The 26,902-nt window shown below is 40.5% G+C and overlaps 2 protein-coding genes across 6 annotated transcripts; both read right to left on the reverse strand.

The window, feature by feature from the left end:
- Window positions 1–1,102: 1,102 nt before the first annotated feature.
- On the reverse strand, window positions 1,103–26,417 carry LOC119006736 (sialic acid-binding Ig-like lectin 12). 5 transcript variants are annotated; one of them, XM_037075777.1, is made up of 12 exons: window positions 26,348–26,417; window positions 18,507–18,579; window positions 17,911–18,261; window positions 17,443–17,751; window positions 16,059–16,409; window positions 15,594–15,902; window positions 14,448–14,795; window positions 11,785–12,093; window positions 10,932–11,195; window positions 2,603–2,899; window positions 2,304–2,409; window positions 1,103–2,189 (listed from the first exon to the last, which is right to left on the reverse strand). In XM_037075777.1, exons 2-12 carry the CDS (start codon window positions 18,550–18,552, stop codon window positions 2,081–2,083), a joined length of 2,799 nt encoding a protein of 932 aa, XP_036931672.1. In that variant the 5' UTR covers window positions 18,553–18,579; window positions 26,348–26,417; the 3' UTR covers window positions 1,103–2,080. The 5 variants fall into 5 exon arrangements, 4 of the variants coding, with proteins under 4 accessions (XP_036931672.1, XP_036931673.1, XP_036931671.1 ...); XM_037075778.1 differs by lacking the exon at window positions 26,348–26,417 and adding an exon at window positions 20,464–20,502; XM_037075776.1 differs by lacking the exon at window positions 26,348–26,417 and adding an exon at window positions 20,468–20,593 and having other exon boundaries at window positions 1,104–2,189.
- Window positions 20,861–23,998, reverse strand: LOC119005725 (protein amalgam-like). The gene is made up of 4 exons (XM_037073594.1): window positions 23,843–23,998; window positions 23,607–23,694; window positions 22,970–23,266; window positions 20,861–20,868 (listed from the first exon to the last, which is right to left on the reverse strand). The coding sequence occupies exons 1-4, from the start codon at window positions 23,870–23,872 to the stop codon at window positions 20,861–20,863; spliced, it is 423 nt and encodes a 140-aa protein (XP_036929489.1). The 5' UTR covers window positions 23,873–23,998.
- Window positions 26,418–26,902: the final 485 nt, after the last annotated feature.

Consider the following 26,902-nt stretch of genomic DNA (forward strand, 5'->3'; position numbering starts at 1 on the left):
CCAACAACTTGGTGCTGAACACAGGAAAGACCAAGGAGGTCATCGTGGACTTCAGGAGGTCCAGGAAGACTGAGCACGCCCCCCTCCTCATGGACGGAGAAGTGGTGGAGCGTGTGGACAACATCAAGTTCCTGGGCCTCCACATCACATCTGATCTCTCCTGGTCCCTGAACACCTGCCGCCTGGTGAAGAAGGCCCAACAAAGGCTCTTCTTCCTCAGGAAACTGAAACGGGCTGGACTCTCCTCTCGTCTGCTCGTGAACTTCTACAGAGCGACAATAGAAAGCATCCTCTGCCTCAGTGTGACCGTGTGGTATGGCAGCTGCACGGCACAGGAGAGGAAACAACTGGCACGGGTGGTTAAAACTGCACAGGGCATCGTGGGCTGCCCCCTCCCTGACTTGGACTCTATATACGGAGACCGAGTCAAGAGGAGAGCAAGAGCCATCGCCACGGACCCCAGCCACCCGGGCCACAGACTGTTCGTACCGCTTCCATCAGGAAAGCGGTACAGGAATATCCGCACCACCACCAACAGACTGAGGGACAGCTTCTTTCCAAGAGCTGTCAAAGCTATCACCCCCTGCACTGCAGGAAAATAGACTAAGCTGCTGAACGCACACTGCACTTTTTTTTTATGTCCAACGGACTAATTAACGGTACCTTACTGTTAATGTATATATTACCACCCAACCGCACCAATCGTATACATAACATATGTATATACTACAGTTCTTATGTACATACTACAGTTCTGATGTACATACTCTCTTCCTCTTTTCTTATTATATTTATAAATATTTCTATTTTTATTGCATGCTCTTCTATATTTTTACTACTTTATTACCTTATGCACGGGGGTTGCAAAGAAAATTTCATTGATTGACATGTGAATGTCCAATGATAATAAAAACTCTTGAATCTTGAATCTTGAATCTTGAATCTTGAATGTAGGCAGCACAATTTGAAGAGGAAGGAGAACTTATGGAGAATAAAAGGAGATATTGTCGGTTCTGCTTTATCGGTTTTGATCATTTGATTTCAAACTGTCCGTAATGAATTAAAGTCACCTCACTTCCTCCTGTTGTGTCTACTGCAGATGAGAGTTGGTCAAAACACAGAGTTCGACATAATGTTTCTCTTCTAGAAGTTCTTTATTGTTTGCAAGCAAGAGTCACTCATCAGCTGCACATAGATGATGACTGAAGAGAGGCGGTCTCTCCTTATCATTTTATAATATCAGAACCCAATATGCACAATTGCAGCAGTCACAAGGTTACATGTGAACTCACAAAAACAATTCCCACCATCTCCACATCGACCTCAGGTTACACATTATCTCAATATATACATACTTAACTGAGTTCTCACCTATGCACTCTAGTATTTCTTAGATTTCATATACAAGAACATATCAAAATAATAAAGGGGCATTTCCCTCACACTCCTTTGCCCTATATTTACCATGGACTCCAGAGAGTATTTGCCAAAACACGTGCCGTTACTCTGTTTGGGAGGACATTCTCTAGTATTGCTAGATGAAGCTCAGTGTTGAGACAGTCATTTTGTAATTACACTTTGTTTCTGAGTCTTGTTTCTTCCATCAAGTGCCACATGAATCCTGTTCTGTCCATATTCCTTCACAATATTTCACTTCCTATTAAGAAAATCACAAGAAAGATGTCTTGTCTCTTCATTCAAAATGTATTTTCTGCTCTAAATCAAACCTACTACTGCAGACCAGCTGAACTTCAAGACCAACAGAAGTGAAAACCTCACCACCTGAAGCATTAACATATAGTGTAATCAAGCACACTATGATGAAGTTTGAAACAGACTTGATATCATTTTACATGAAAGTTTTCATGGAGAAAGTATTCATCTGAATTACATTTTATACTTCTAATGTTTTGTGAATGTTTCTCAGCAAAAAATAAATACTCAAACACTCATAACTGTGAATTTGAAGCATTTCAAGAGAGAGCAGAGTAACAAAATATGAAGTATGAAAAAAGCAATAAAACCTTTCAGTATGTTACCTGATAATTATCAGGCTCATCGTCAGAGGAAGCTGACGTGGTCATTTTGGAGTGTGGCCGATGACGTCATACTCTGGAGATAAGTCTCTACGCTCCAGTGACATGTAGGTTCTGTCCTCCTCTTTTGGCTTCACACTCTTTCTTGCTTTGCTTTAAGGAAAAAAGAGAAACAAATACTCATTAAATTATTTCTTCTATAGACCATCCTTCTCCTAATCAGCAGAGCTTTCAATAAAATCTATATAATCTATTGTAACATCATACCAAAGCAACACCACGTAGACTGTGAAGAAGATGTTCACACAGAGAAATACAGCAGCACCAGCCAAGAGAAGAAGTCCACTGTACGGTCCAAGATACTGTTCAGGACCTGTCAGAAGAAATAACATAACACTCATCAGATCACTGTTGGGGGTTACTTTTCAACAACGAAGACTTCTTCAACAGTGGTCCAGTCATCCTGTGTGCATAGTCTGTGATACATTTTGCAACATTTTGAAAATTCTGGAAATTGTGATAGTTTCCAATAATCAACAGAACCTGTATTGAGCACAAAGACAAACCGTGAGGCTCGAGGCTGTAGACCAAAAATCTCTGAGTAGCTGATCCCAGGGAGTTGGAGCTGTGGCAGAGCAAAGTGGAAAGATCCCTCTGTTGTGGTTGACTCACAGTGATGATGCTCCTCAGACCAGAGACGTTTAGAGGCCCACTGCTGATTGCAAACCTGTCAGAGTGATTGACAGGTAACCCATCCAAATACCACTGTAGAGCAGGAGGAGGATTCCCCACAGTCTCACAGGAACAGTTGAGCTGGTCTGCAGTTTGAATGCAGCCATATGAGGACAGGATCTGTGGAGCAACTGTGATGAACACAGAGAAGACAGACATGAGTCAGCTAAAGTCATTTTTGATCTTTTTTTTTTTTTTTTCAGGTGCAGTACAAGTGACAAATGTGAACACATGACACAAGATGAGATAAAGGAACTGATAACAAAGAAACACAAAAACAAACAAAAAAAGATTATAATAATAGATAATAAGAATAAATGCAGTGCCATTAATGAAGTTTATCACTTAGAAACCGGTCAAAGGATCAACGGGGAATTGGTTTAAGTTTGTAACCAGGAGTCGGCAGACAAAGGGAGAAAGATCCAGGTGGCAGTTCACATCAAACACCAAAGACCACTTGTGATACTTAAAGTGAACATCTATTTGACTGATGTTGGACCGTCCAGATCCAATAGCATTTTCTGCCTCGCAGAAAAAAGGACCACTGTCTCTGGAAGCTTTAATGTTTAAAACATGTCCAGTCCCCATGACAGTCTCCTGGCCTCTGTCAGCTCTGTACCAGGTGTAGTTCTTTACTGCAGGGTTGGCAAAACTGCTGCATGTCAGAGTCACAATGCTGTTTTCTGGTACTGGACCAGAGGGACTGACTGACACTGTGGTGTGTTTGGGTGAGTCTGAAGAAAGAAATAATTAAATTAGGAAAAGAGAAAATTGTTGTGGAAATGAATGGGACAATGTAAGAAATATGTTTATCCTGGACAAAATAATAAGATTATCTGATTGACACTGTATGCTCTTAAAATGGAACTAAAATATACTGTAATCACTTTAAATTTAATCTCAGTTAGGACACAGATCTTTAGTTTGGAACCCATAACATGTTGACACATGCAATTCATTAATTTTTTGTGTCTGAGACACAATGGACAAGCCGAGCATTCAGCCATGGTTGACATGCATATGATGCTGTCATGACTGTTGTGACTGAACATTAGTGAGCTAGACAGCTTTTTTTAAACCCCTCTTGAGCTTGTTCAGGAATGTCCTGATTCACTATTGTTGGGATAACAGAAATTCACCACAGACAAACTATTGTCACATTTTTTTTTTAATCAAGACTTACAATAACATTTTATATCACCTCATACCTATTTATGTGTCTAACTTTATATTTTAATGAAATTAGGGGCAGATTATGTCACATTTTTCTTTTAAGTTGTAATGTCACAATAACTCAACTTTGTAACTGGTGACCGCAGACGGCAAATACTTGTGTAAGTACAAGATGGTAACTAGTATTCGCTTTTGGTCACTACTTCTTGATAGATAACTAGGAAAGCCACCATTATATAATTTTATCATTATTTGTTAATAAGTTCACTGCAAACAGTGAGATCCATCAGGGTATAAAGACATATCATTTTGAAATTTGATACATACATTGAACTTCTACTTGTCTGGTGTCGGATTGTTCAGCTCCCAAGTCGGTTTTCAGTCTTGCAGAAAAAAGAATCTCTGACTTCAGAAGCTGTGATGTCTAAACAGCTAACAGAGCTAACAGCTAACAGAGCTAACAGCTTCCAGCAGAGTGAAACACTCATTAGAGCTGAAAGTTTCTATTTAAAGAACATGAAGTGTTAAACAGTGAAGTGCAGTTTAGTGACAACACAACATGTTTACAGTAACAGTATTTCAGCTGAGTACAGTTGGAGGTAGAAGTACTTTGAGTTTACAGTTACAGAAACTTAACATCATTTTACCAAACTGTGTTCAGACATGTGACCAGATACCAGCAGTGACCAGCTGGTGGAGTCGTGGCTTCATGGTACAAAGACTGAAACATCTCAGACTGACACACAGAATGTTTTGTGTTCAAACATTTATATTATTATCTTACTGAGCAAAATAAATCTTTCCTCAACATTTTAATTGTTTTTTATTATGCCACTGATAACTGACAACTAAAGGTAACAATAAGGTAAAGAAGCATTCTTCTGATTGATGATCAATCATCGGCCAATACTGCTCTATCAATTAGTGATTGGTGATCAGCCACAAAAGTCATGATCAGAGCACCTTTATCACCTAATGCATTAACAGACTGTTTAATTGATTGTTTCAGCCCTGATTCAAGCTAAGTAAAAAAGGATAAGAAAAAATATATCAATTATAATGTGTAAAAGTTTGATGAATTTCACAAGAAGACAAATTAACTCACATGAAACATCAGCTGTCAAACTGGTGCTAACTGACTGAGAGCTGCCATCTTGTTTGTTGTAGACTGCAGTACAGGAGATTATCTGTCCGTGATGAAGGCGAGAAGCAGTGAAGGTCAGAACAGAGGTCTGGACTTTAGTTCTGTCCAGATTCTCCTGCAGTGAGTCCTGAATGTGACCCAGGCTGGAGGTCCATGTCAGAGCTGGAGGATGAGACAGACAGGGAGCTGGAGCAGAGCACTTCAAACTCACTGAGGTTCCCTCCTCCACCTTCAGTGTGGACGGAGTCAGAGTCGGTGTGGGTGGATCATCTGGTGGGAAAAAAACATTTGAACCAATCAATAAATAAACAGTAATCATTACTCTCCATCTTTACTTTATTTGCAGAATGCAGTAAATGCAACACAAGGTCACGGCAGGTCTAGAAGGATCTTATGGCTGAAGTGTTGGGAAATGGACTGTAAAACCTACCTGTGACTGAAATGTGCAACTTCTGGTCATGAAAATTAAATTTGAACACATCACATTGCACTCTTAAGCAATATTCTTTGCTGTGCTCAGGTCTCATGTTGTTCAGGGTTGTGCTGCAGTCTCTTCTTTTCAAGTCTCCTTTCAGTTCTCCTTGTATTGCACTTGATTGTGGATTACTGCTGTTAAACACAACAGTCTGTACATCAGATTTCCACATTGCTCCACATGTTCCATCAATACGTGAGATATACTGGTCCTCTACATCAAAGGAGCAGGGGATGGTCACACAGGATCCACTCAGGACTTTTATAGTCTGTGGTATAAAGACCTCAGTCCGTCCACACAGGGCAGCTGAAACACAAGACACACATCTTTGAGCATGCTGAAGTGAAAACTGCTTCACAGTAAGAGAAGAACATTTTACCATTTGGTTGCTCAGCACTAAACCTTTAATCATGAAATCATCTAAAATAAATATTCTTTATTATCAAATTTTTTTCTAAACGTTTAGATTTTTTTTTTTTTATTGTAAGAGAAATGCAGCAGAAGACTTCTTTAGTTCACTCCATCCTTTATTTGCTGCAGCATGTATTACAGATCATGTACTTTGGGCTGAATTTCTAATTAACGTGACATATTTATAGTTTTTATATCGTCGATCCAAATGTGAATGAACTTGAACTCACTTTGCAGCAGACAGCCGATGAGAAGGACAGTCAGAGCTGCAGCCATCTCTGTGTGTCAGGAGAGGCAGAAACTCTGGAGAACACACATGGAACAATTCACATCGTTAGTACATTTCATCTTCCATCAACTGACTTATAAGTGTTCGATGTTTAGGCCACTTATATGCGCAGATGGTGCAGATTGAGAAATGTTTTGTGACCCTATGTTCCTTTTTTGATCAATGTCAATGTAGAAAAGGCTCCAAAGAAGACTGTAGAGGATTCTGAGACTCTGAAAGTGAACTGAATCCCAGCATAGTTAAATTATTCTAGGTATTTAACTTTATGAAGTTTTGTTGATTCAATTTTGCTTAACAAAGAGTAACCTACTGTTTCAGTGTTTCTACTCATTGTTAGGAATTTGCAGAAGCAAATTATTTCCTGATACTTTGACATTGAACAAGAACACAGGACATCAAACTGTATGTTGCAGGCAAAAGTAATAAACATTGCATATTTTATTCATGTAGTTTCTATGTATTTACAGAGCTAAAAGTTGTGTAAGACAAAAATTCACCCAAAAGTGACAATGTCCAAAAACACAATCAAAAATAAAACATTTTATTGTCACACCGCGGTGAGGGATGTCCTGTCTTGGGTTTTTTGTCTTGTGAAATTTATGTTTTATTTTGAAAGGTAACCCTCTTCTCCTTTTAGGTCACTTGCCCTTCCTCTTGTGTCACCGGTCTGGCTTCATCCCTAATCTAGTAATGGGAACGGCAGTTCTTTTTACTGAACTGAATCTCTAGAATCTGTTCAGTAAAATGATTCGTTCAAAAGATTCGTTCACTGAATCGTTCAGTGCGTTCCAACTCCCTGAACTGATTAGCAGCCAAACGATCCGTCATTCAGTTAATAATTCAGCCCTGAGGTTCACGTTCACTTACTGAGGGACGGTGCGCAATCATTCGTGGGAGACGCAGCGCTGCTCTGAGTGGTATACATGCACTAAAATTATTACACGGTGAAAGTGTCCTCTGTGCACAGTAAAATCACTTAATATGATGCTACACGGATGTTAGCAACACAGCGCTAATTTTACGGTTACTGAACATGAATCATCTCCTCTGCCCTGGGTGAGTGACACAGCACCATTTTCAGCACAGTACGTGAACGAGAATCACGTCCTCAGCGTCAGTTCTCTGTGTGCAGTAGGTTCGTGACTCATAAACGAATCACAGCGCGAACGAGAATCACGTCCTCACAGTTCTCTGTGTGTGTCGCGGCAGTTCCACTCTCAGCCGGCATGATCGTGGCTGAGCTCAACTGAACTGAGAAAGGAACAAATCAGTCCATGAAGTGATCCCGTTCACTTCGTTTACTGAAAAGATCTGTTTGTTCGAACGACACGTTTGCGACCGACACAAAACTACCCAAATCCTTGATTGTTTCCACCTGTGCTCCCCTCCCTGGTGTATAAAGTCTTTGTCTTCCTCTGTCTGCGTTGCCAGAGTATTTTGTCGTCTTGTCGTGTACATCCAGCCCTGTTCACAGCCTTGTTATCCAAAGAGTTAAGTATTGCCAATTTTTATTTACTGTTTTGTATTCTCTTGAGAAGAGTGATTTTGTTTTCATACATTTTTTTGGTTAAGGATTTTGATTTTCAGTTTAGTATTTCATAGCCTTTGTTTTCCTCCTTGTGGAGCGCTTTCTGTTGAAATTTTGTATATACATAGAGTAGATCATTTTCATAGCCTGTGTGCTTTCCTCTTCAGAGTGTTTTTTGTTTGTTAAATTTTCACAAATCCAGAACTAAGAATAGTGTAGTCTTTCCTCCTTCAGGAGCGTCTTTTGTTTCTTTTCTGTGTTTTTTGTCGAGTTCACCTTGTCTGTCCTTTCAATAAAGTTTGATAGTATTTGTTTTATCATTCTATCTGAAGAGTTACAATTCAGGAAATAGCAGGAAAAGCCTGACATTTTATTGTTTAATAGAAATGTTTCTCCCTTTCAGTTGCTTTTTCCTTTCTGCTTTTGAAATTGCTCACTAATCTGAAGTCACGTAATTCAATATTTAAGCTTCTAGAATTTAGATCTATCCGCATGAATGTTCACGAGTTGATGTGTCATAAACGTAACTTACCTTTTCTTCAGCACACCATGAAAGATGAACAGAGAAGTGAAGTTCCTTCAGAGTTGTGCTGCTTTTTGAAATACTCTGCAAAGGTTTACTTGAAAATCAGGAAGTCACAGAAATGAACATGGTGTGAGAATAATTTTTTTTTTTTTTTTTAGATCAACATCTTGATCCTAGTTTTCACTTTGAGTCACGAAAATGAATTATTCATGACAAAACTGTGTAATTAGCCTTTATTATCAAAGTGATTTACACAGTTACTATAAAAACAATAACATTGTTATATTTAATACTGATCAAATCAACCTGCAGTGTGGTTCCACTGGCTGCGTGTTGAAGTGTCCTTGAGCAAGACACTTCACCCTAAAATGCTCTTGATGGCTGTTGAATCAGCGAGAGAACAAATGTGTGAATTGCAGCTTCCGCCTCCGCCATCAATGTGTAAATGTGTGAACTGCAGCTTCCGCCTCTGCCATCAGTGTGTAAATGTGTGAAGGCGAGGGTCAATATGGCAGGTATTGCATTTACCAACAGGACATTATTTGTGCAAAATGAATGACTAAAACATAACTTTTCAAACATAACTGTTCTCATAAACTGCCTTCAATGATGTCACTCAGTGGTTAAATTACATTGTGGGTAATGTAGGCAGCACAATTTGGAGAGGAAGGAGATATTGTCGGTTCTGCTTTATCGGTTTTGATCATTTGATTTCAAACTGTCCGTAATGAATTAAAGTCACCTCACTTCCTCCTGTTGTGTCTACTGCAGATGAGAGTTGGTCAAAACACCGAGTTCGACATATTTCTCTTCTAGAAGTTCTTTATTGTTTGCAAGCAAGAGTCACTCATCAGCTGCACATAGATGATGACTGAAGAGAGGCGTCTCTCCTTATCATTTTATAATATCAGAACCCAATATGCACAATTGCAGCAGTCACAAGGTTACATGTGAACTCACAAAAACAATTCCCACCATCTCCACATCGACCTCAGGTTACACATTATCTCAATATATACATACTTAACTGAGTTCTCACCTATGCACTCTATATTATTGACAGTATTTCTTAGATTTCATATACAAGAACATATCAGAATAATAAAGGGACATTTCCCTCACACTCCTTTGCCCTATATTTACCATGGACTCCAGAGACTATTTGCCAAAACACGTGCCGTTACTCTGTTTGGGAGGACATTCTCTAGTATTGCTAGATGAAGCTCAGTGTTGAGACAGTCATTTTGTAATTACACTTGTTTCTTCCAAGAGCCACATGAATCCTGTTCTGTCCATATTCCTTCACAATATTTCACTTCCTATTAAAAAAATCATGAGAACGATGTCTTGGCTCCTCAGTCAAAATGTATTTTCTGCTCTAAATCAAACCTACTACTGCAGACCAGCTGAACTTCAAGACCAACAGAAGTGAAAACCTCACCACCTGAAGCATTAACATATAGTGTAATCAAGCACACTATGATGAAGTTTGAAACAGACTTGATATCATTTTACATGAAAGTTTTCATGGAGAAAGTATTCATTTGAATTATATTTTATACTTGTAATGTCTCATGAATGTTTCTCAGCAAAAAATAAATACTCAAACACTCATAACTAAGTGTGAATTTGAAGCATTTCAAGAGAGAGCAGAGTAACAAAATATGAAGTATGAAAAAAGCAATAAAACCTTTCAGTATGTTATCTGATAATTATCAGGCTCATCGTCAGAGGAAGCTGACGTGGTCATTTTGGAGTTTGGCCGATGACGTCATACTCTGGAGATAAGTCTCTACGCTCCAGTGACATGTAGGTTCTGTCCTCTTCTTTTGGCTTCACACTCTTTCTCGCTTTGCTTTTAGGAAAAAAGAGAAACAAACACTCATTAAATTCTTTCTTCTATAGACCATCCTTCTCCTAATCAGCTTTCAATAAAATCTATATAATCTATTGTAACATCATACCAAAGCAACACCACGCAGACTGTGAAGAAGACGTTCACACAGAGAAATACAGCAGCACCAGCCAAGAGAAGAAGTCCACTGTACGGTCCAAGATACTGTTCAGGACCTGTCAGAAGAAATAACATAACACTCGTCAGATCACTGTTGAGGGTCACTTTTATTCAACAGTGGCTCGGTCATCTCGTATGCATTGCCTGTGACACAGGCAAATATTAGCAAGGAAGAATAAATTAGTTTTGAGGGTAGGTCTTATTCTAGATTTTAAATCATAATGAGGGAAATACTATAGTGTCTGAGAAAATTCTAGAAATCATGATAGCTTTCATTTAATCGACAGAACCTGTACTGAGCACAAAGACAAACCGTGAGGCTCAAGGCTGCAGACACAAAATCTCTGAGTAGCTGATCCCAGGGAGTTGGACATGTTTACAGTGGGGCTCAAAGGTTTGAGATCACTAGTCAAGATACTTTGCATTTGTTTTGTATGAAGTAACTTTTTTTTTTCTGTGTCTCTGTGTTTAGAGCAACAATTTTACCGATTAAAACACTGACAGGGAATTGGTTAAAGTTTGTAACCAGGAGTCGATGGACAAAGGGAGAAAGATCCAGGTGGCAGTTCACATCAGACACCAAAGACCACTTTTGATACTTACTGTGAACATCTATTTGACTGATGTTGGACCGTCCAGATCCAATAGCATTTTCTGCCTCGCAGAAAAAAGGACCAATGTCTCTTGAAGCTTTAATGTTTAAAACATGTCCAGTCCCCATGACAGTCTCCTGACCTCCGTCAGCTCTGTACCAGGTGTAGCTCCTTACTGCTGGGTTGGCAGTACTGCTGCATGTCAGAGTCACAATGCTGTTTTCTGGTACTGGACCAGAGGGACTGACTGACACTGTGGTGTGTTTGGGTGAGTCTGAAAAATGTAAAATTATTTGTATCATCAATAGTTGTGCTGTTATAACATATTCGCAATTAAATAAATGCAGATTATGCCCCATTTTCCCCCCAAAGAAATTGACCCCCAAAGTGCTTTGCAGGTTAAAATCATTTCATTTTTTCTCTTGTGATGTGGATTCTACCCACTGCAAGGAATCCTATACAAATGTATCTGCTCATTGAAATCACTGAGTGATTGCTTATATATTATGTTGGCATTTAAAAAGTTGGGGAAAATATTTTGAATACTTAAAATCTACCACATCTGGTAAGTAAATCATTCTAAGGTAAATTTTCTCTGCTACATTTTCTGGGGAACATTATCCTATAATGTAAATGAGGGATAAATGAGGGATTTAAAATAACCTCGTGTCTGAGCAACAGTCCAAAACCCAGAAGTTTAATTTACAATGTTATAAAATAGAAAAAAGCTGAAAATCCTCATATTTTGAGTTGATCAACTTAAGCAATATTGGAATAATTGTTTCATCCCTGATTCAGACAAAGTCATGAAAACTAAGAGTTTGTAATTATGATGAATTTCACAAGAAGACAAATGAACTCACACAAAACATCAGCTGTCAAACTGGTGCTAACTGACTGAGAGCTGCCATCTTGTTTGTTGTAGACTGCAGTACAGGAGATTATCTTTCCATGATGAAGGCGAGAAGCAGTGAAGTTCAGAACAGAGGTCTGGACTTTAGTTCTGTCCAGATTCTCCTGCAGTGACTCCTGAATGTGACCCAGGCTGGAGGTCCATGTCAGAGCTGGAGGATGAGACAGACAGGGAGCTGGAGCAGAGCACTTCAAACTCACTGAGGTTCCCTCCTCCACCTTCAGTGTGGACGGAGTCAGAGTCGGTGTGGGTGGATCATCTGGTGGGAAAGTACAATTGGACCAATCAATAAATAAACAGCAATCATTACTCTCCATCTTTATTTTATTAACAACATACAGCCATCCATCCATCCATTTTCTCCCGCTTATCCGGGGCCGGGTCACGGGGGCAGCTGCCTGAGCAGGGACACCCAGACTTCCCTCACCCCGGACACTTCCCCTAGCTCCTCCGGGAGCATCCCAAGGCGTTCCCAGGCCAGCCGAGCGACATAGTCACTCCAGCATGTCCTGGGTCTTCCTCGGGGTCTCCTCCCAGTGGGGCATGCCAGGAACACCTCCCGAGAAAGGCGTCCAGGGGGCATCTGATAAAGATGCCCGAGCCACCTCAGCTGGCTCCTCTCGATGTGGAGGAGCAGTGGCTCTGCTCCAAGCTCCTCCCGGGTGACAGAGCTCCTCATCCTATCTCTAAGGGAGCGCCCCACCGCCCTGCGGAATGAATCCAACTCTGAGTCCCCAGCCCCTGCTTCCTCTATGGAAGGTGTGTCAGTGGGATTGAGGAGATCCTCAAAGTATTCCTTCCACCGCCAGACAATATCCCCAGTCGAGGTCAACAGCTCCCCACCCCCACCGTAAACAGTGTTGGTGGAGACCTGCTTCCCCCTCCTGAGGCGATAGATGGCTTGCCAGAATTTCCTCGAGGCTGACCGGTAGTCCTCCTCCATGGCCTCCCCGAACTTTTCCCAGACCTGAGTTTTTGCTTCCGCGACCGCCCTTGCCGAAGCACGTTTGGCCTGCCGGTACCCGTCAGCTGCCTCAGGAGTCCCCCAAGCCAGCCATGCTCGATAGCACTCCTTCTTCAGCTTGACAGCATCCCTTACTTCCGGTGTCCACCACCGGGTTCAGGCATTGCCACCACGACAGGCACCGGAGACCTTACGGCCACAGCTCCGAACAGCCGCGTCAACAATGGAAGTGGAGAACATGGTCCATTCGGACTCAATGTCCCCAGTCTCCACTCAGGATCTGGTCAAAGCTCTCCCGGAGGTGGGAGTTGAAGACCTCCCTGACAGAGGGTTCCGCCAGATGTTCCCAACAGACCCTCACAGTGCGTTTGGGTCTGCCGAGTCTGTCCAGCTTCCTCGCCTGCCAGCGGATCCAACTCACCACCAGGTGGTGATCAGTTGACAGCTCAGCCCCTCTCTTCACCCGAGTGTCCAAGACATACGACCGAAGGTCAGATGACACGACCACAAAGTCGATCATTGACCTCCAGCCTAGGGTGTCCTGGTGCCACGTGCACTGATGGACACCCTTATGCTTGAACATGGTGTTCGTTATGGACAAACTGTGAATAGCACAGAAGTCCAATAACAAAACACCACTCTGGTTCAGATCAGGGAGGCCGTTCCTCCCAATCACACCCCTCCAGGTAACACTGTCAATGCCCACGTGAGCGTTGAAGTCCCCCAGTAGAACAACGGAGTCCCCGGTTGGAGCACCCTCCAGTACCCCTCCCAGGGCCTCCAAGAAGACCGGGTACTCTACACTGCTGTTCGGCCCGTAAGCCGAAACAACAGTGAGAGACCTACCCCCAGCGTGAAGGCGCAGGGAAACAATCCTCTCGTTCACCGGGGAAAACTCCAACACATGGTGGCTGAGCTGAGGAGCTATAAGCAAGCTCACACCAGCTCGCCGCCTCTCACCGTAGGCAACTCCAGAGTGGAAGAGAGTCCAGCCTCTCTCAAGGAGTTGGGTTCCAGAGCCCAGGCTGTGCGTGGAGGTGAGCCCGACTATCTCTAGCCGGTACCGCTCAACCTCCCGCACTAGCTCATGCTCTTCCCCCCCACCAGCGAGGTGACATTCCATGTCCCCATGGCCAGAGTCACCGCCCAGGGATTGGGTCGTCGGGGCCCCTGCCCACGACCGCCACCCAAATCACTTAGCACCGGCCCCTTCTGAACCCTCCTGCGGGTGGTGAACCTACTGGAGGGCGGGCCCACGTCGCTCTTTCGGGCTGAGCCCGGCCGGGTCCCGCGGGCTAAGACCCGGTCACCAGGCACTCGCCTGCGAGCCCCAACCCCAGGCCTGGCTCCAGGGTGGGGCCCCGTTAACGCCATTCCGGGCCTTTTTATTCTACTTCTCATTGGGGGCGTTGGAACCGCTCAGTCTGACCCATCACCTAGGACCTGTTTGCCTTGGGAGACCCTACCAGGGGCATCAAGCCCCAGACAACATAGCTCCTACGATCATTCGGGTACTCAAACCCCTCCACCACGATATGGTGGCGGTTCAGTGGAGGAGCTTTACAACATACAATAAAACAAAATGAAGTCAAAGCAGTTCTACATGGAGCAGTTGAATGAAGTGTAAGAAGATGGTCTTTAAAACTTACCTTTGACTGAAATGTCCACCTGTTTTTGTAAAAAATTATATTGCACACCATTGCATTCAAGTCTGAAAAAATACTTCATGCTGTTCTCAGGTCTCATGTTGTTCAGTGTTGTGGTGCAGTCTCTGTTTTTTAAGTTTCCTGTCAAATGTCCTGTCAAATGTCCTGTAGTTTGTGGATTCCTGCTGTTAAACACAACAGTCCCTTGATCACTTTTCCACACTGCTCTACATGTTTCATCCTCTTTTGTTTTATATTTGTCCTCTACGCCAAAGGAGCAGGGGATGTTCACACAGGATCCACTCAGAACCTCTATAGTCTGTGGCATGAAGGTGATAAACTGTGAAGACACTGAAACACAAAACACAAATCTTTGAATAAGAACAAGTGAATACTGCTTTACAGTAATGAGGAAATTTTATTGTGAGGTTGCTTTGCTAAAATCTAAGCATGATCACTTTATTCATAAAATTATCCAAAATGACTGTAAAGCTCCTGTTTTGTCCTCACACTCCTTTGTTTTGTAGATGTGTTTAGACTTGGACTGATCATTATGAAGGAAATGGTGACTGCATTTTTTTTAAAAATAATCTTTCAAAAAAAATACTTTCGATGAATTACTTATCAATATTGTTGACAATTCTTTTTTCTGTATTAGGTCTGTTTCTGTTGATGGATTACAAAAGATGCTCAGCTTTGATCAGCCACTGATTGTTGCCATCACTGATCGTTGTTTCCCTAATTTTTAGTTACACAATTATTAATTGATTCTGTTTTTACAGTGTTAATTAAGTGTAAATTATTTGTATTATTATCTTATCAAGCAAAATAAATCTAATTATTTCTTCAATATTTTAATGGTGCTTTTACTATGACACTAATAACTGACAGCTTGAGTTAATAGTAAATTAAAGAAGCATTCTTCTAATCGATGATCAGCATTGGCCAATACTGCCTCCATCAACTAGTGATTGGTGATCAGCCACAAAAGTCATGATCAGAGCACCTTTAACTACTAATGTATTAATAGACTGTCTAAATTAACTGTTTCAGCCCTGATTCAAACTAAGTCAAAGAAACTAAGAAAAACTACATCAATTATAATGTTTAAAATTATGATGAATTTCACAAGAAGACAAGTGAACTCACATGAAACATCAGCTGTCAAACTGGTGCTAACTGACTGAGAGCTGCCATCTTGTTTGTTGTAGACTGCAGTACAGGAGATTATCTTTCCATGATGAGGGCGAGAAGCAGTGAAGGTCAGAACAGAGGTCTGGACTTTAGTTCTGTCCAGATTCTCCTGCAGTGAGCCCCGAATGTGACCCAGGCTGGAGGTCCATGTCAGAGCTGGAGGATGAGACAGACAGGGAGCTGGAGCAGAGCACTTCAAACTCACTGAGGTTCCCTCCTCCACCTTCAGTGTGGACGGAGTCAGAGTCGGTGTGGGTGGATCATCTGGTGGGAAAAAACATTTGAACCAATCAATTAATAAACAGTAATAATTACTCTACATCTTTATTTTATTTACATACAGTAAAAGCAAAATAAGGTCAAAGAAATTCTACAAGGAGCTGTTGACTGAGGTGTAAGAAAATTTACTTTAAAACTTACCTTTGACCGAAATGTCCATCTGTCTTGTTTTAAAATCATATTCAAGGCCATTGTCGCATTCAAGTCCGAAAAAATACTTCATGCTGTTCTCAGGTCTCATGTTGTTCAGGGTTGTGGTGCAGTCTCTGTTTGTTAACTTTCCTGTCAAATGTCCTGTCAAATGTCCTGTAGTTTGTGGATTCCTGCTGTTAAACACAACAGTCCCTTGATCATTTTTCCACACTGCTCTACATGTTTCATCCACGTTTGATTTATATGTGTCCTCTACATCAAAGGAGCAGGGGATGGTCACACAGGATCCACTCAGAACCTCTATAGTCTGTGGCATGAAGGCGATAAACTGTGAAGACCCTGAAACACAAGACACAAATCTTTGAATAAGAACAAGTGAATACTGCTTTACAGTAATGAGGAAATTTCATTGTTGGGCTGCTTTGCTAAAATCTCAGCATGTTCACTTTAGTCATAAAATGATCCAAAATGACTGTTAAGCTCCTGTTTTGTCCTCACACTCCTTTATTTTGTAGATGTGTTTAGACTTGGACTGATCATTATGAAGGAAATGTTGATTGCAGTTTTTTAAAGTTATTCTCTCAGAAAAAATACTTTCGATTAATTATTAAGATTGTTGACAATTCTTTTTTCTGTATTATGTCTGTTTCTGTTGATGGATTACAAAAGATGCTCGGGTTTGATCAGCCACTGATTGTTGTCATCAGTCACAAAGGACTTGCTGGTAGGACCTAAAAACATATCGAACCAAGAGGGAACTGTAAATCCAAACTGAAGTCAGCAATAAGAGAGCTAGTTAACTGTTAGCTGTTAGCAGCCAGTGAGCAGTAGAGTCCTGCTGTGTTTGGCTAAGAGAGCCAACAGCTAACAGAGCTAACAGCTAACAGAGCTAACAGCTAACAGAGCTAACAGCAAACAGAGCTAACAGCTAACAGAGCTAACAGCTCTCAGCAGATTGAAACACTCAGTAGAACTGAAAGTTTCTATTTAAAGAACATGAAGTGTGAAACAGTGAAGTGCAGTTTAGTGACAACACAACATGTTTACAGTAACAGTATTTCAGCTGAGTACAGTTGGAGGTAGAAGTACTTTGAGTTTACAGTTACAGATACTTAACATCATTTTACCAAACTGTGTTCAGACATGTAACCAGATACCAGCAGTGACCAGCTGGTGGAGTCGTGGCTTCATGGTACAAAGACTGAAACATCTCAGACTGACACACAGAATGTTTCCCTAATTCTTTGTTATACAATTATTTGTCCTATTTCTTTTTTCTGAATTAATTTTTTTTTTATATATATATATATTTTTTTACATGATATGTCAAATGATGAATGAATGAATGTCACCTTAGGAAAAGTGAACTCACGTGAAACATCAGCTGTCAAACTGGTGCTAACTGACTGAGAGCTGCCATCTTGTTTGTTGTAGACTGCAGTACAGGAGATTATCTTTCCGTGATGAAGGCGAGAAGCAGTGAAGGTCAGAACAGAGGTCTGGACTTTAGTTCTGTCCAGATTCTCCTGCAGTGACTCCTGAATGTGACCCAGGCTGGAGGTCCATGTCAGAGCTGGAGGATGAGACAGACAGGGAGCTGGAGCAGAGCACTTCAAACTCACTGAGGTTCCCTCCTCCACCTTCAGTGTGGACGGAGTCAGAGTCGGTGTGGGTGGATCATCTGGTGGGAAAGAACATTTGAACCAATGAATAAATAAACAGTAATCATTACTCTCCATCTTTACTTTATTTGCAGAATGCAGTAAATGCAACACAATGTCACAGCAGGTCTAGAAGGATCTTATGACTGAAGTGTTGGGAAATGGACTGTAAAACCTACCTGTGACTGAAATGTGCAACTTCTGGTCACGAAAACTATGTTTGAAGTGATCACATTGCACTCTTAATAAATATTCCTTGCTGTGCTCAGGTCTCATGTTGTTCAGGGTTGTGCTGCAGTCTCTTCTTGTCAAGTCTCCTTTCAGTTCTCCTTGTATTGCACTTGATTGTGGATTACTGCTGTCAAACACAACAGTCTGTTCATCAGATTTCCACATTGCTCTACATGTTCCATCAATACGTGAGATATACTGGTCCTCTACATCAAAGGAGCAGGGGATGGTCACACAGGATCCACTCAGGACTTTTATAGTCTGTGGTATAATGGTCTTGAACTGTCCACACAGGGCAGCTGAAACACAAGACACAAATCTTTGAGCATGTTCAAGTGAAAACTGCTTTACAGTAATAGCTGGACATTTTTTAGATAAAAAAGTTTTTATTTGTTTTCAAATTGTTTTTTTCTCTCAGTGTTTAAAGAAAAGAAAATTGCACTCCTGTTGGAATAAAGTTCTACAAAAAGCAGCTGAAGACTTTTGTAGCTCACTGTATCTTTACTTTGCTGCAGCCTGTGCTGCTGAATGAACTTGAACTCACTTTGCAGCAGACAGCCGATGAGAAGGACAGTCAGAGCTGCAGCCATCTCTGTGTGTCAGGAGAGGCAGAAACTCTGGAGAACACACATGGAACAATTCACATCTTTAGTACATTTCATATTTCATTATGTAATTCTTTTTTGATCAATGTCAGTGTAGGAAAGGCTCCAAAGAAGCCTGTAAGGGATTCTTAGACACTGAAACTCAAATGAATGACAACAAAATTAGATTCTGTAAATCACATCACTACTTTAAAAGCTGTAGCTGAAAAAGTAGATGAGTCTTTACTAATCTAAAGTGCGATTCTTACAAATTTGTTAGGCTTCTATAAAGGACTGATGATGAAGATATTCAACAAAATTGATAACAACTTTTCTTCTTACTGTGAGAGATTTGCAAAAATTAAACTAGAAAATTGTGAATGCTAAAGGCTGAAGTTATTTCAGAAATCTGCTGAATGTACTAGAAAATGCATACAGCTATAAGAATGGTCAAGAATTTGCAGAAAAGGCTGAAAAGGCAGAAAAGCTGAAAGGTTATAGGCTATAAGAGCTTAAAATTGTGACAAAAAGATGAAAAAGGCTCAAAAGGTGAAATGCTGTAGAGTAAGAGGGCTGAAAGAGCTTAAAAAGGTGAAAAAGGCTGAAAAGCTGTAGAATAAGAGGGCTGGAAGAGGTTAAAATTGTGAAAATAGTGGAGCTGTTAAGCTCAGTAATCTTGCTTTTTATGAAAGAAGCATGAAACTTTCAGGGATTGTTCTTTAGGACATAAGCTTTAAAGGGATAGTTTGTGTTTTTTGAAGTGGGGTCATATAAAGTACATATCTATAGTCGATCTGTTCCCTACCGTAATCACCGATCAGCACAGCCTCAGTTTGGAGAAGTAGAGAGCCGTAAGTGTATGTTGTATAGGGAAAATTCACACCGCTTTACGTCGCCGTCAGACAGCCCTTTCTTTTGGCACTACATTTTCTCAACCGTAGAACCTCCGTATCGCTACGCATTAATGCACCTGGGCAACAAGCGATCTGCAAGCGGCAAAATACAGTGTGAGGCCCGGTTGCTGGACGAGAGGTTTACTTTCCATAAAAATAAAACTTAACAGACTGTCGAATCTCCGTATACCTACGCAGTAGTGCAACTGTGTAGGGACACAGAGGTTCTACGGTTGACAAAAATGTTTTGCCAAAAGAAAGGCAGGTCTGACAGCGATGTAAAGCGGTGTGGATTTTCCCTATACAACGTACACTTGAACTGTTTTAGATTATTTAAGGTGAGCCTTGTTTTAAGTGGTTAAATTTTACTTTTTCTCTGGACCCCGTTCACTGCAGTACAAAGCTGAGCGTCTGGGCTGGAGCAGCTCTCTACTTCTCCAAACTGAGGCTGCACTGACCGGTGATTACGCTAGAGAACAGATCAACTATAGATATGTACTTTATATGACCCCACTTCAAAAAACATGAACTATCCCTTTAATCTAAGATGTGGAGGCATTGTTAATTTGACCTCTGGGGTCAGCTAGAGGTCAGTGACCTCTGTAATATGTCATTTTCATGCACCAAATTGTAAATGTGTGTATTGTAGGATCTAAATGTGATAGAAATGTAAACCAAATATGTATTTCCAAGATTCTGGGCATGAGGAGAACTCATTTATGCCATTGATAGCACTCTAATCAGAAATCTGCTGAATGTACAGTGGAACCCCGGCTTACAAAGACCCTATTTAACGAAAAATTCAAGTTACGAAGGCACTTAACGGCAATATTTCTGCCCGTGGTACGGCAAAATGCCCGCGTAACGAAATGTGTATGAATGCTTCAACAGGCTGCTAATGTTAATCTCTAAGTAGAAGACGAAATAGTGATCGAGCGGAAAAAAAGGAAGCAATAACGTATGTTGAAGGCAAAAGTGACAAACACATTGTGTCTCTATTAATTAAAACATTAACTTGACTTACTTACATTTTCTCCAGTTCTTTCAAGCAGGCAGATAAACGATATAGAGAAGAGTGAAGTTCCTCAAATGTTTTTGCACCTTTATTTTATTTCAGCCGCCTGCAAGAGTTGACTTGAAGATCAGGAAGTCACACTTAGTAGTCGATGGGTGTGGTAGTGAAATGTGAGAGAGGTTTTAAGCAGCCCAAATAGTCAGTACTTGGACACATACAATGACGTAACATTGTTTGTTATACCAACCATTTCAAATCTATGGTCTGGCCAACACAAGAATCAAAAAGTGATACAAAAAAACTGATTTATCAACTGATAAATTAAATTACTATGAATAATCAGATAAAACTCAGCACTCAGCTGTGAAGCGACCCTGATGTGCAACACTCATTTAACACACTGTTCTCACATCGCTATGAGACAAGGACAGTGAACATTGACAGCTTCAGCTTATTTTAAATCACTTCTTAACTACGCACTGACTCATAACCAACAGGAACAGCACAACAGATACAATGATTTCATTTTTTATAGAACATAAAGTCTGTTGATTGTTCCAGATCACTCTTTTCTTTGGAGAGTTATAACTAACTGGAGGGGACTTGCAGGCTTTTAAACTCTGAGTGGGAGTGTCCTTACAGAGCTGTGAAGGACCCGTGTGAGCTCTAAGTTTCAGAGCCATTAGGGCCACTTGTGGGTCGTTGACCCCACCAGCCTTAATGTGGGTTGGAAGGACTATGTGAGGCCAAGTATGAAATCTCCTGTCTTGTCTTCATCTTGTGGTTTGCTGTTGTAGGGTGAAACTCCTTCCCAGCAGCAACATCTGGCAGTCTGTATGCTTCATCTCCCTCCTCTCTCTTGACTATGTGAGGTCGTTTCCATTTTCCTTTTTCTATTTGCCTACACTAGATGGCAGTATAATTATATTCAGTCATTCTGAGCAGCAGATGGTTTATTTTCCTCAAATGTCAGCATCTCCTGAGAGGTTGTTATTTTTTGACAGTGTTTTAATCATCTTCTGAAATAATTGCCTAAATAAGAGTCTAAACAATAATCAATAGCCAATATAGCAAACTGTGCAGTTATGTGACGGTGAAAACAGCTGTAGAAAATAGCACATCCGTCAAAACATTTTTTAGTCCCCTGTAGGGCCGGGCAATATGGACTTTAATCATATTCTGTTCTTTTATGGCTGAGTATTATATTATAGATCCGGCTTCATGTTGCACACCATAGCCACATCTGAGATGCCACTAGCACAGACAGAGAGTCCTTTCCTGTTGAAAATGTGCAGCTGATAAACATGGAAATGATTTATAGATGTGCATTCACTTTTTACAGAAAGCACTGGGGCTACAGAGGCTGAACAGTACTGTAGCACGTGTACTGTAGTTTAAAAAGTTGTCTGTAATGACCTGTGAAATTAATGTAATGTAAAAAAAACTGCAGACATTGTTTTTAACATCTTAAATTATTTATTACTATCATAATCATAGAGAGAGAGAGACTTTGTTTGCATTACAGATGTCACATGTGTATGAAATGTATGTGTCGTCACTGTGCTGCATTTTCACAAACACATCATATGATAGACGAAAACTACCAAGTAGAATAACGATGTTCAGCGATTCAGCTCGCAAACAAACAGGCAAAGGAATCAGAACCTCGCACAAAAAAGATGCTCTGCAAATACAGTACAGACCCAGTTTACATGTAGCAGAGAGAATGTATAAAATAACATTTAATGATAAAAAAGTACAGTTGCAGTAGGCTTCTATCATAAATATGCAGAATATATAGTTTTTTTTTCTGCATATTTTTTACTTTGAATAGGAGCTGCTGTAAAGTATTCCTGTTTCTGATTTATATATTATGCGGTCAGTTGTCCATATTTTAAGTTAAATTAAATGAACCAAGACAGATGTCACATTTACACGTCAGGGTGTGGTTCAATATTTAGGTGTAATTTATCATCACAGTAACAGCGTTACATACCACCACCCCCCGCCCATCCTAAAATTGTTTTCAAAAAAACACCACCACATCCATTGCCCTAAAAAGCTTGCTAAACCCCTGCACACACACACACACCATATGTTGACGCTTTTGAGGACATTACATAGACTTTTTCTCATTCTTTTCCTAGAGAACCTAATCACTACATGGCCAACTCTTACCTCAACCTTGACATAACCCTAATCTTAACCACTGACTTACATATCACCCTGTTCCCAGTTTATGTTCTCCCTGAAGCACACACAGGTTGTAAACAAACACCCCTCAACCTGTATGTTGTTTCAGTGTGTGCCCCTCTCGTAGCTACTAGCTCTCTATGTTCCCCAGTCACATATCTGTTTGAATAAAAAACTAAGGAAATACTTCAGTGTGCATGTAGTGATTAGCTGAATAAATTAATGAATGAGTTGAATTTATGTATATAAAAGAAAAGAAAATTCTGGAAATTGTGATAGTTTCCAAAAATCAACAGAACCTGTTTTGAGCACAAAGACCAACCGTGAGGCTCGAGGCTGTAGACCAAAAATCCCTGAGTAGCTGATCCCAGGGAGTTGGAGCTGTGGCAGAGCAAAGTGGAAAGATCCCTCTGTTGTGGTTGACTCACAGTGATGATGCTCCTCAGACCAGAGACGTTTAGAGGCTCACTGCTGATTGCAAACCTGTCAGAGTGATTGACAGGTAACCCATCCAAATACCACTGTAGAGCAGGAGGAGGATTCCCCACAGTCTCACAGGAACAGTTGAGCTGGTCTGCAGTTTGAATGCAGCCATATGAGGACAGGATCTGTGGAGCAACTGTGATGAACACAGAGAAGACAGACATGAGTCAGCTAAAGTCATTTTTGATCTTTTTTCCCCTTTTTTTTAGGTGCAGTACAAGTGACAAATGTGAACACATGACACAAGATGAGACAAAGGAACTAATGACAAAGAAACACAAAAACAAACAAAAAAAAGATTATAATAATACATAATAAGAATAAATGCAGTGCCATTAATGAAGTTATCTCTTAGAGACCGGTCAAAGGATCAACAGGGAATTGGTTAAAGTTTGTAACCAGGAGTCGGTGGACAAAGGGAGAAAGATCCAGGTGGCAGTTCACATCAAACACCAAAGACCACTTGTGATACTTACAGTGAACATCTATTGGACTGATGTTGGACCGTCCAGATCCAATAGCATTTTCTGCCTCGCAGAAAAAAGGACCACTGTCTCTGGAAGCCTGACATGCATATGATGCTGTCATGACTGTTGTGACTGAACATTAGTGAGCTAGACAGCGTTTTTTAAACCCCTCTTGAGCTTGTTCAGGAGCTTGTTCCAATAGCATTTTCCGCCTCGCAGAAAAAAGGACCACTGTCTCTGGAAGCTTTAATGTTTAAAACATGTCCAGTCCCCATGACAGTCTCCTGACCTCCGTCAGCTCTGTACCAGGTGTAGTTCTTTACTGCAGGGTTGGCAGAACTGCTGCATGTCAGAGTCACAATGCTGTTTTCTGGTACTGGACCAGAGGGACTGACTGACACTGTGGTGTTTTTGGGTGAATCTGTAATTGTAATTACAATAGTAATAATTACAATAACATCTTATATCACCCCATACCTATTTATCTGTCTAACTTTACATTTTAATGAAATTAGGGGCAGATTATGTCACATTTTTCTTTTTAAGTTGTAATGTCACAATGACATAACTTTGTAACTAGTGACCGCGGATGGCAAGTACTTGTATAAGTAAAAGATGGTAACTACTATTTGCTTTTGGTCACTACTTCTTGATAGATAACTAGGAAAGCCACCATTATATAATTTTATCATTATTTGTAAATAAGTTCACTGCAAATAGTGAGATCCATCAGGGTATATAGACATATCATTTTGAAATTTGATACATACATTGAACTTCTATTTGTCTGGTGTCGGATCATTCAGCTCCAAGTTGGTTTTCAGCCTCGCAGAAGAAAGAACCTCTGACTTCAGAAGCTGTGATTTCTAAAACATTTCCAGTCCCCATGAAAACCTCCTGACCTCCGTCAGCTCTGTACCAGGTGTAGCTCCTTACTGCAGGGTTGGCAGTACTGCTGCATGTCAGAGTCACTCTGCTGTTCTCTGGTACTGGACCAGAGGGACTGACTGACACTGTGGTGTTTTTGGGTGAATCTGTAATTGTAGTTATTTTTTACTTGAATTTATGAATGTAAATGTTGATTGCACAATGTAATGTTATAGAATAATGACACTGTCAGTGTTTACAAAGATCCCTTCAAACCTAATTTCCAATATAGATTTATTTAAAGATATCCTTTGAAAACAAATCCTTTTGATTGATCACTTAAGATTGTTGACAATTCTTTTTCCTGTATTGAACATGTATTATGTCTTTTTCTGTTGATGAATTACAGAAGATGCTCGGATTTGATCGGCCACTGATTGTTACCATCTAGTATTTGTTTCAAATACTGTAGTGTGATCAGTCACAAAGGACTTGCTGGTAGGATCTAATTAAAAACACATCGAACCAAGAGGGGACAGCAAATCAAAATTGAAGTCAGCAGTAAAAAAGCTAGTTAGCTGTTAGCAGCCAGTGAGCAGTAGAGTCATGCTGTCTTTGACTAAGAGAGCCAACAGCTAACAGAGCTAACAGCTAACAGAGCTAACAGCTAACAGAGCTAACAGCTAACACAGCTAACAGCTAACAGAGCTAAGAGCTAATAGAGCCAACAGCTAACAGAGCTAACAGCCAACAGAGCTAACAGCTAACAGAGCTAACAGCTTCCAGCAGAGTGAAACACTCAGTAGAGCTGAAAGTTTCTATTTAAAGAACATGAAGTGTTAAACAGTGAAGTGCAGTTTAGTGACAACACAACATGTTTACAGTAACAGTATTTCAGCTGAGTACAGTTGGAGGTAGAAGTACTTTGAGTTTACAGTTACAGATACTTAACATCATGTTACCAAACTGTGTTCAGATATGTAACCAGATACCAGCAGTGACCAGCTGGTGGAGTCGTGGCTTCATGGTACAAAGACTGAAACATCTCAGACTGACACACAGAATGTTTTGTGTTCAAACATTTATATTATTATCTTATTGAGCAAAATAAATCTCATTATTTCCTCAACATTTTAATTGTGTTTTTATTATGCCACTGATAGCTGACAACTAAAGGTAACAATAAGGTAAAGAAGCATTCTTCTTACTGATGATCAATCATTGGCCAATACTGCTTCCATCAATTAGTGATTGGTGATCAGCCACAAAAGTCATGATCAGAGCACCTTTATCACCTCATGTATTAATAGACTGTCTAATTGAGTGTTTCAGCCCTGATTCAAGCTTAATAAAAGAGGATAAGAAAAAATATATCAATTATAATGTGTAAAAGTTTGATGAATTTCACAAGAAGACAAATTAACTCACATGAAACATCAGCTGTCAAACTGGTGCTAACTGACTGAGAGCTGCCATCTTGTTTGCTGTAGACTGCAGTACATGAGATTATCTTTCTATGATGAAGGCGAGAAGCAGTGAAGGTCAGAACAGAGGTCTGGACTTTAGTTCTGTCCTGATTCTCCTGCAGTGACTCCTGAATGTGACCCAGGCTGGAGGTCCATGTCAGAGCTGGAGGATGAGACAGACAGGGAGCTGGAGCAGCTGGAGCAGCAGTCTCTTGTTGTGTCTTTAGAGTGTTGTTATGTATAAATTGTCTTTATGTACCCTGACATAAATGTATTATTATTTTTATTATTACTATTATTGTTGTTACTTTTAAATTTGTGAAGTCATGTGATTCAGTATTTAAGCTTCTAGAATTAAGTTGTTTCAGCATGAATGTTCATGAGTTGATGTGTCATATAGAAGTTAGGGTGTCTTACCTTTTCTTCAGCTCTTACAGCACACCATGAAAGATGAACAGAGAAGAGAAGTTCTTTCAGAGTTGTGCTGCTTTTTCAAACATTCAATATTCAAAAACACTTTTGCAATATGGTTCCACTGGGTGCATATTGAAGTGTCCTTGAACAAGAAACTTAACCCTAAATTTCTCTTGATGGCTGTTCCATCGGCGTTGTGAGAGTAGATATGTGAATGTGTGGGTGAATGTGGCAAATGTTGCATTCACCATGAGGACATTATTTGTGCAAAGTGAATGACCAAAACATAATTGTTAAAGTGTAACTCCAACAACTTTATACATTAAAGTGTGTTTAAAGGTCTTGGGGAACACTACTGTACTGTACTGTACTGTACTGTACTGCTGTATATGAAAAAAGTAGAATAAAGTCTTTTGTGGCTCCAGAGACAAAGAGAATGTGTGAATATAGGAGGAGACATAGTCAGTTCTGCTGCTCACAATATTTCATTTCCATTAAGAAAACTGAGAGAAAAACGTCTGTCTCCTCATTCAAAACATATTTTACTCCTTCAGACCA

The sequence above is a fragment of the Acanthopagrus latus genome, chromosome 17 (genome assembly GCF_904848185.1).
Source record: "Acanthopagrus latus isolate v.2019 chromosome 17, fAcaLat1.1, whole genome shotgun sequence".
Classification (NCBI taxonomy): Eukaryota; Metazoa; Chordata; class Actinopteri; order Spariformes; family Sparidae; genus Acanthopagrus; species Acanthopagrus latus.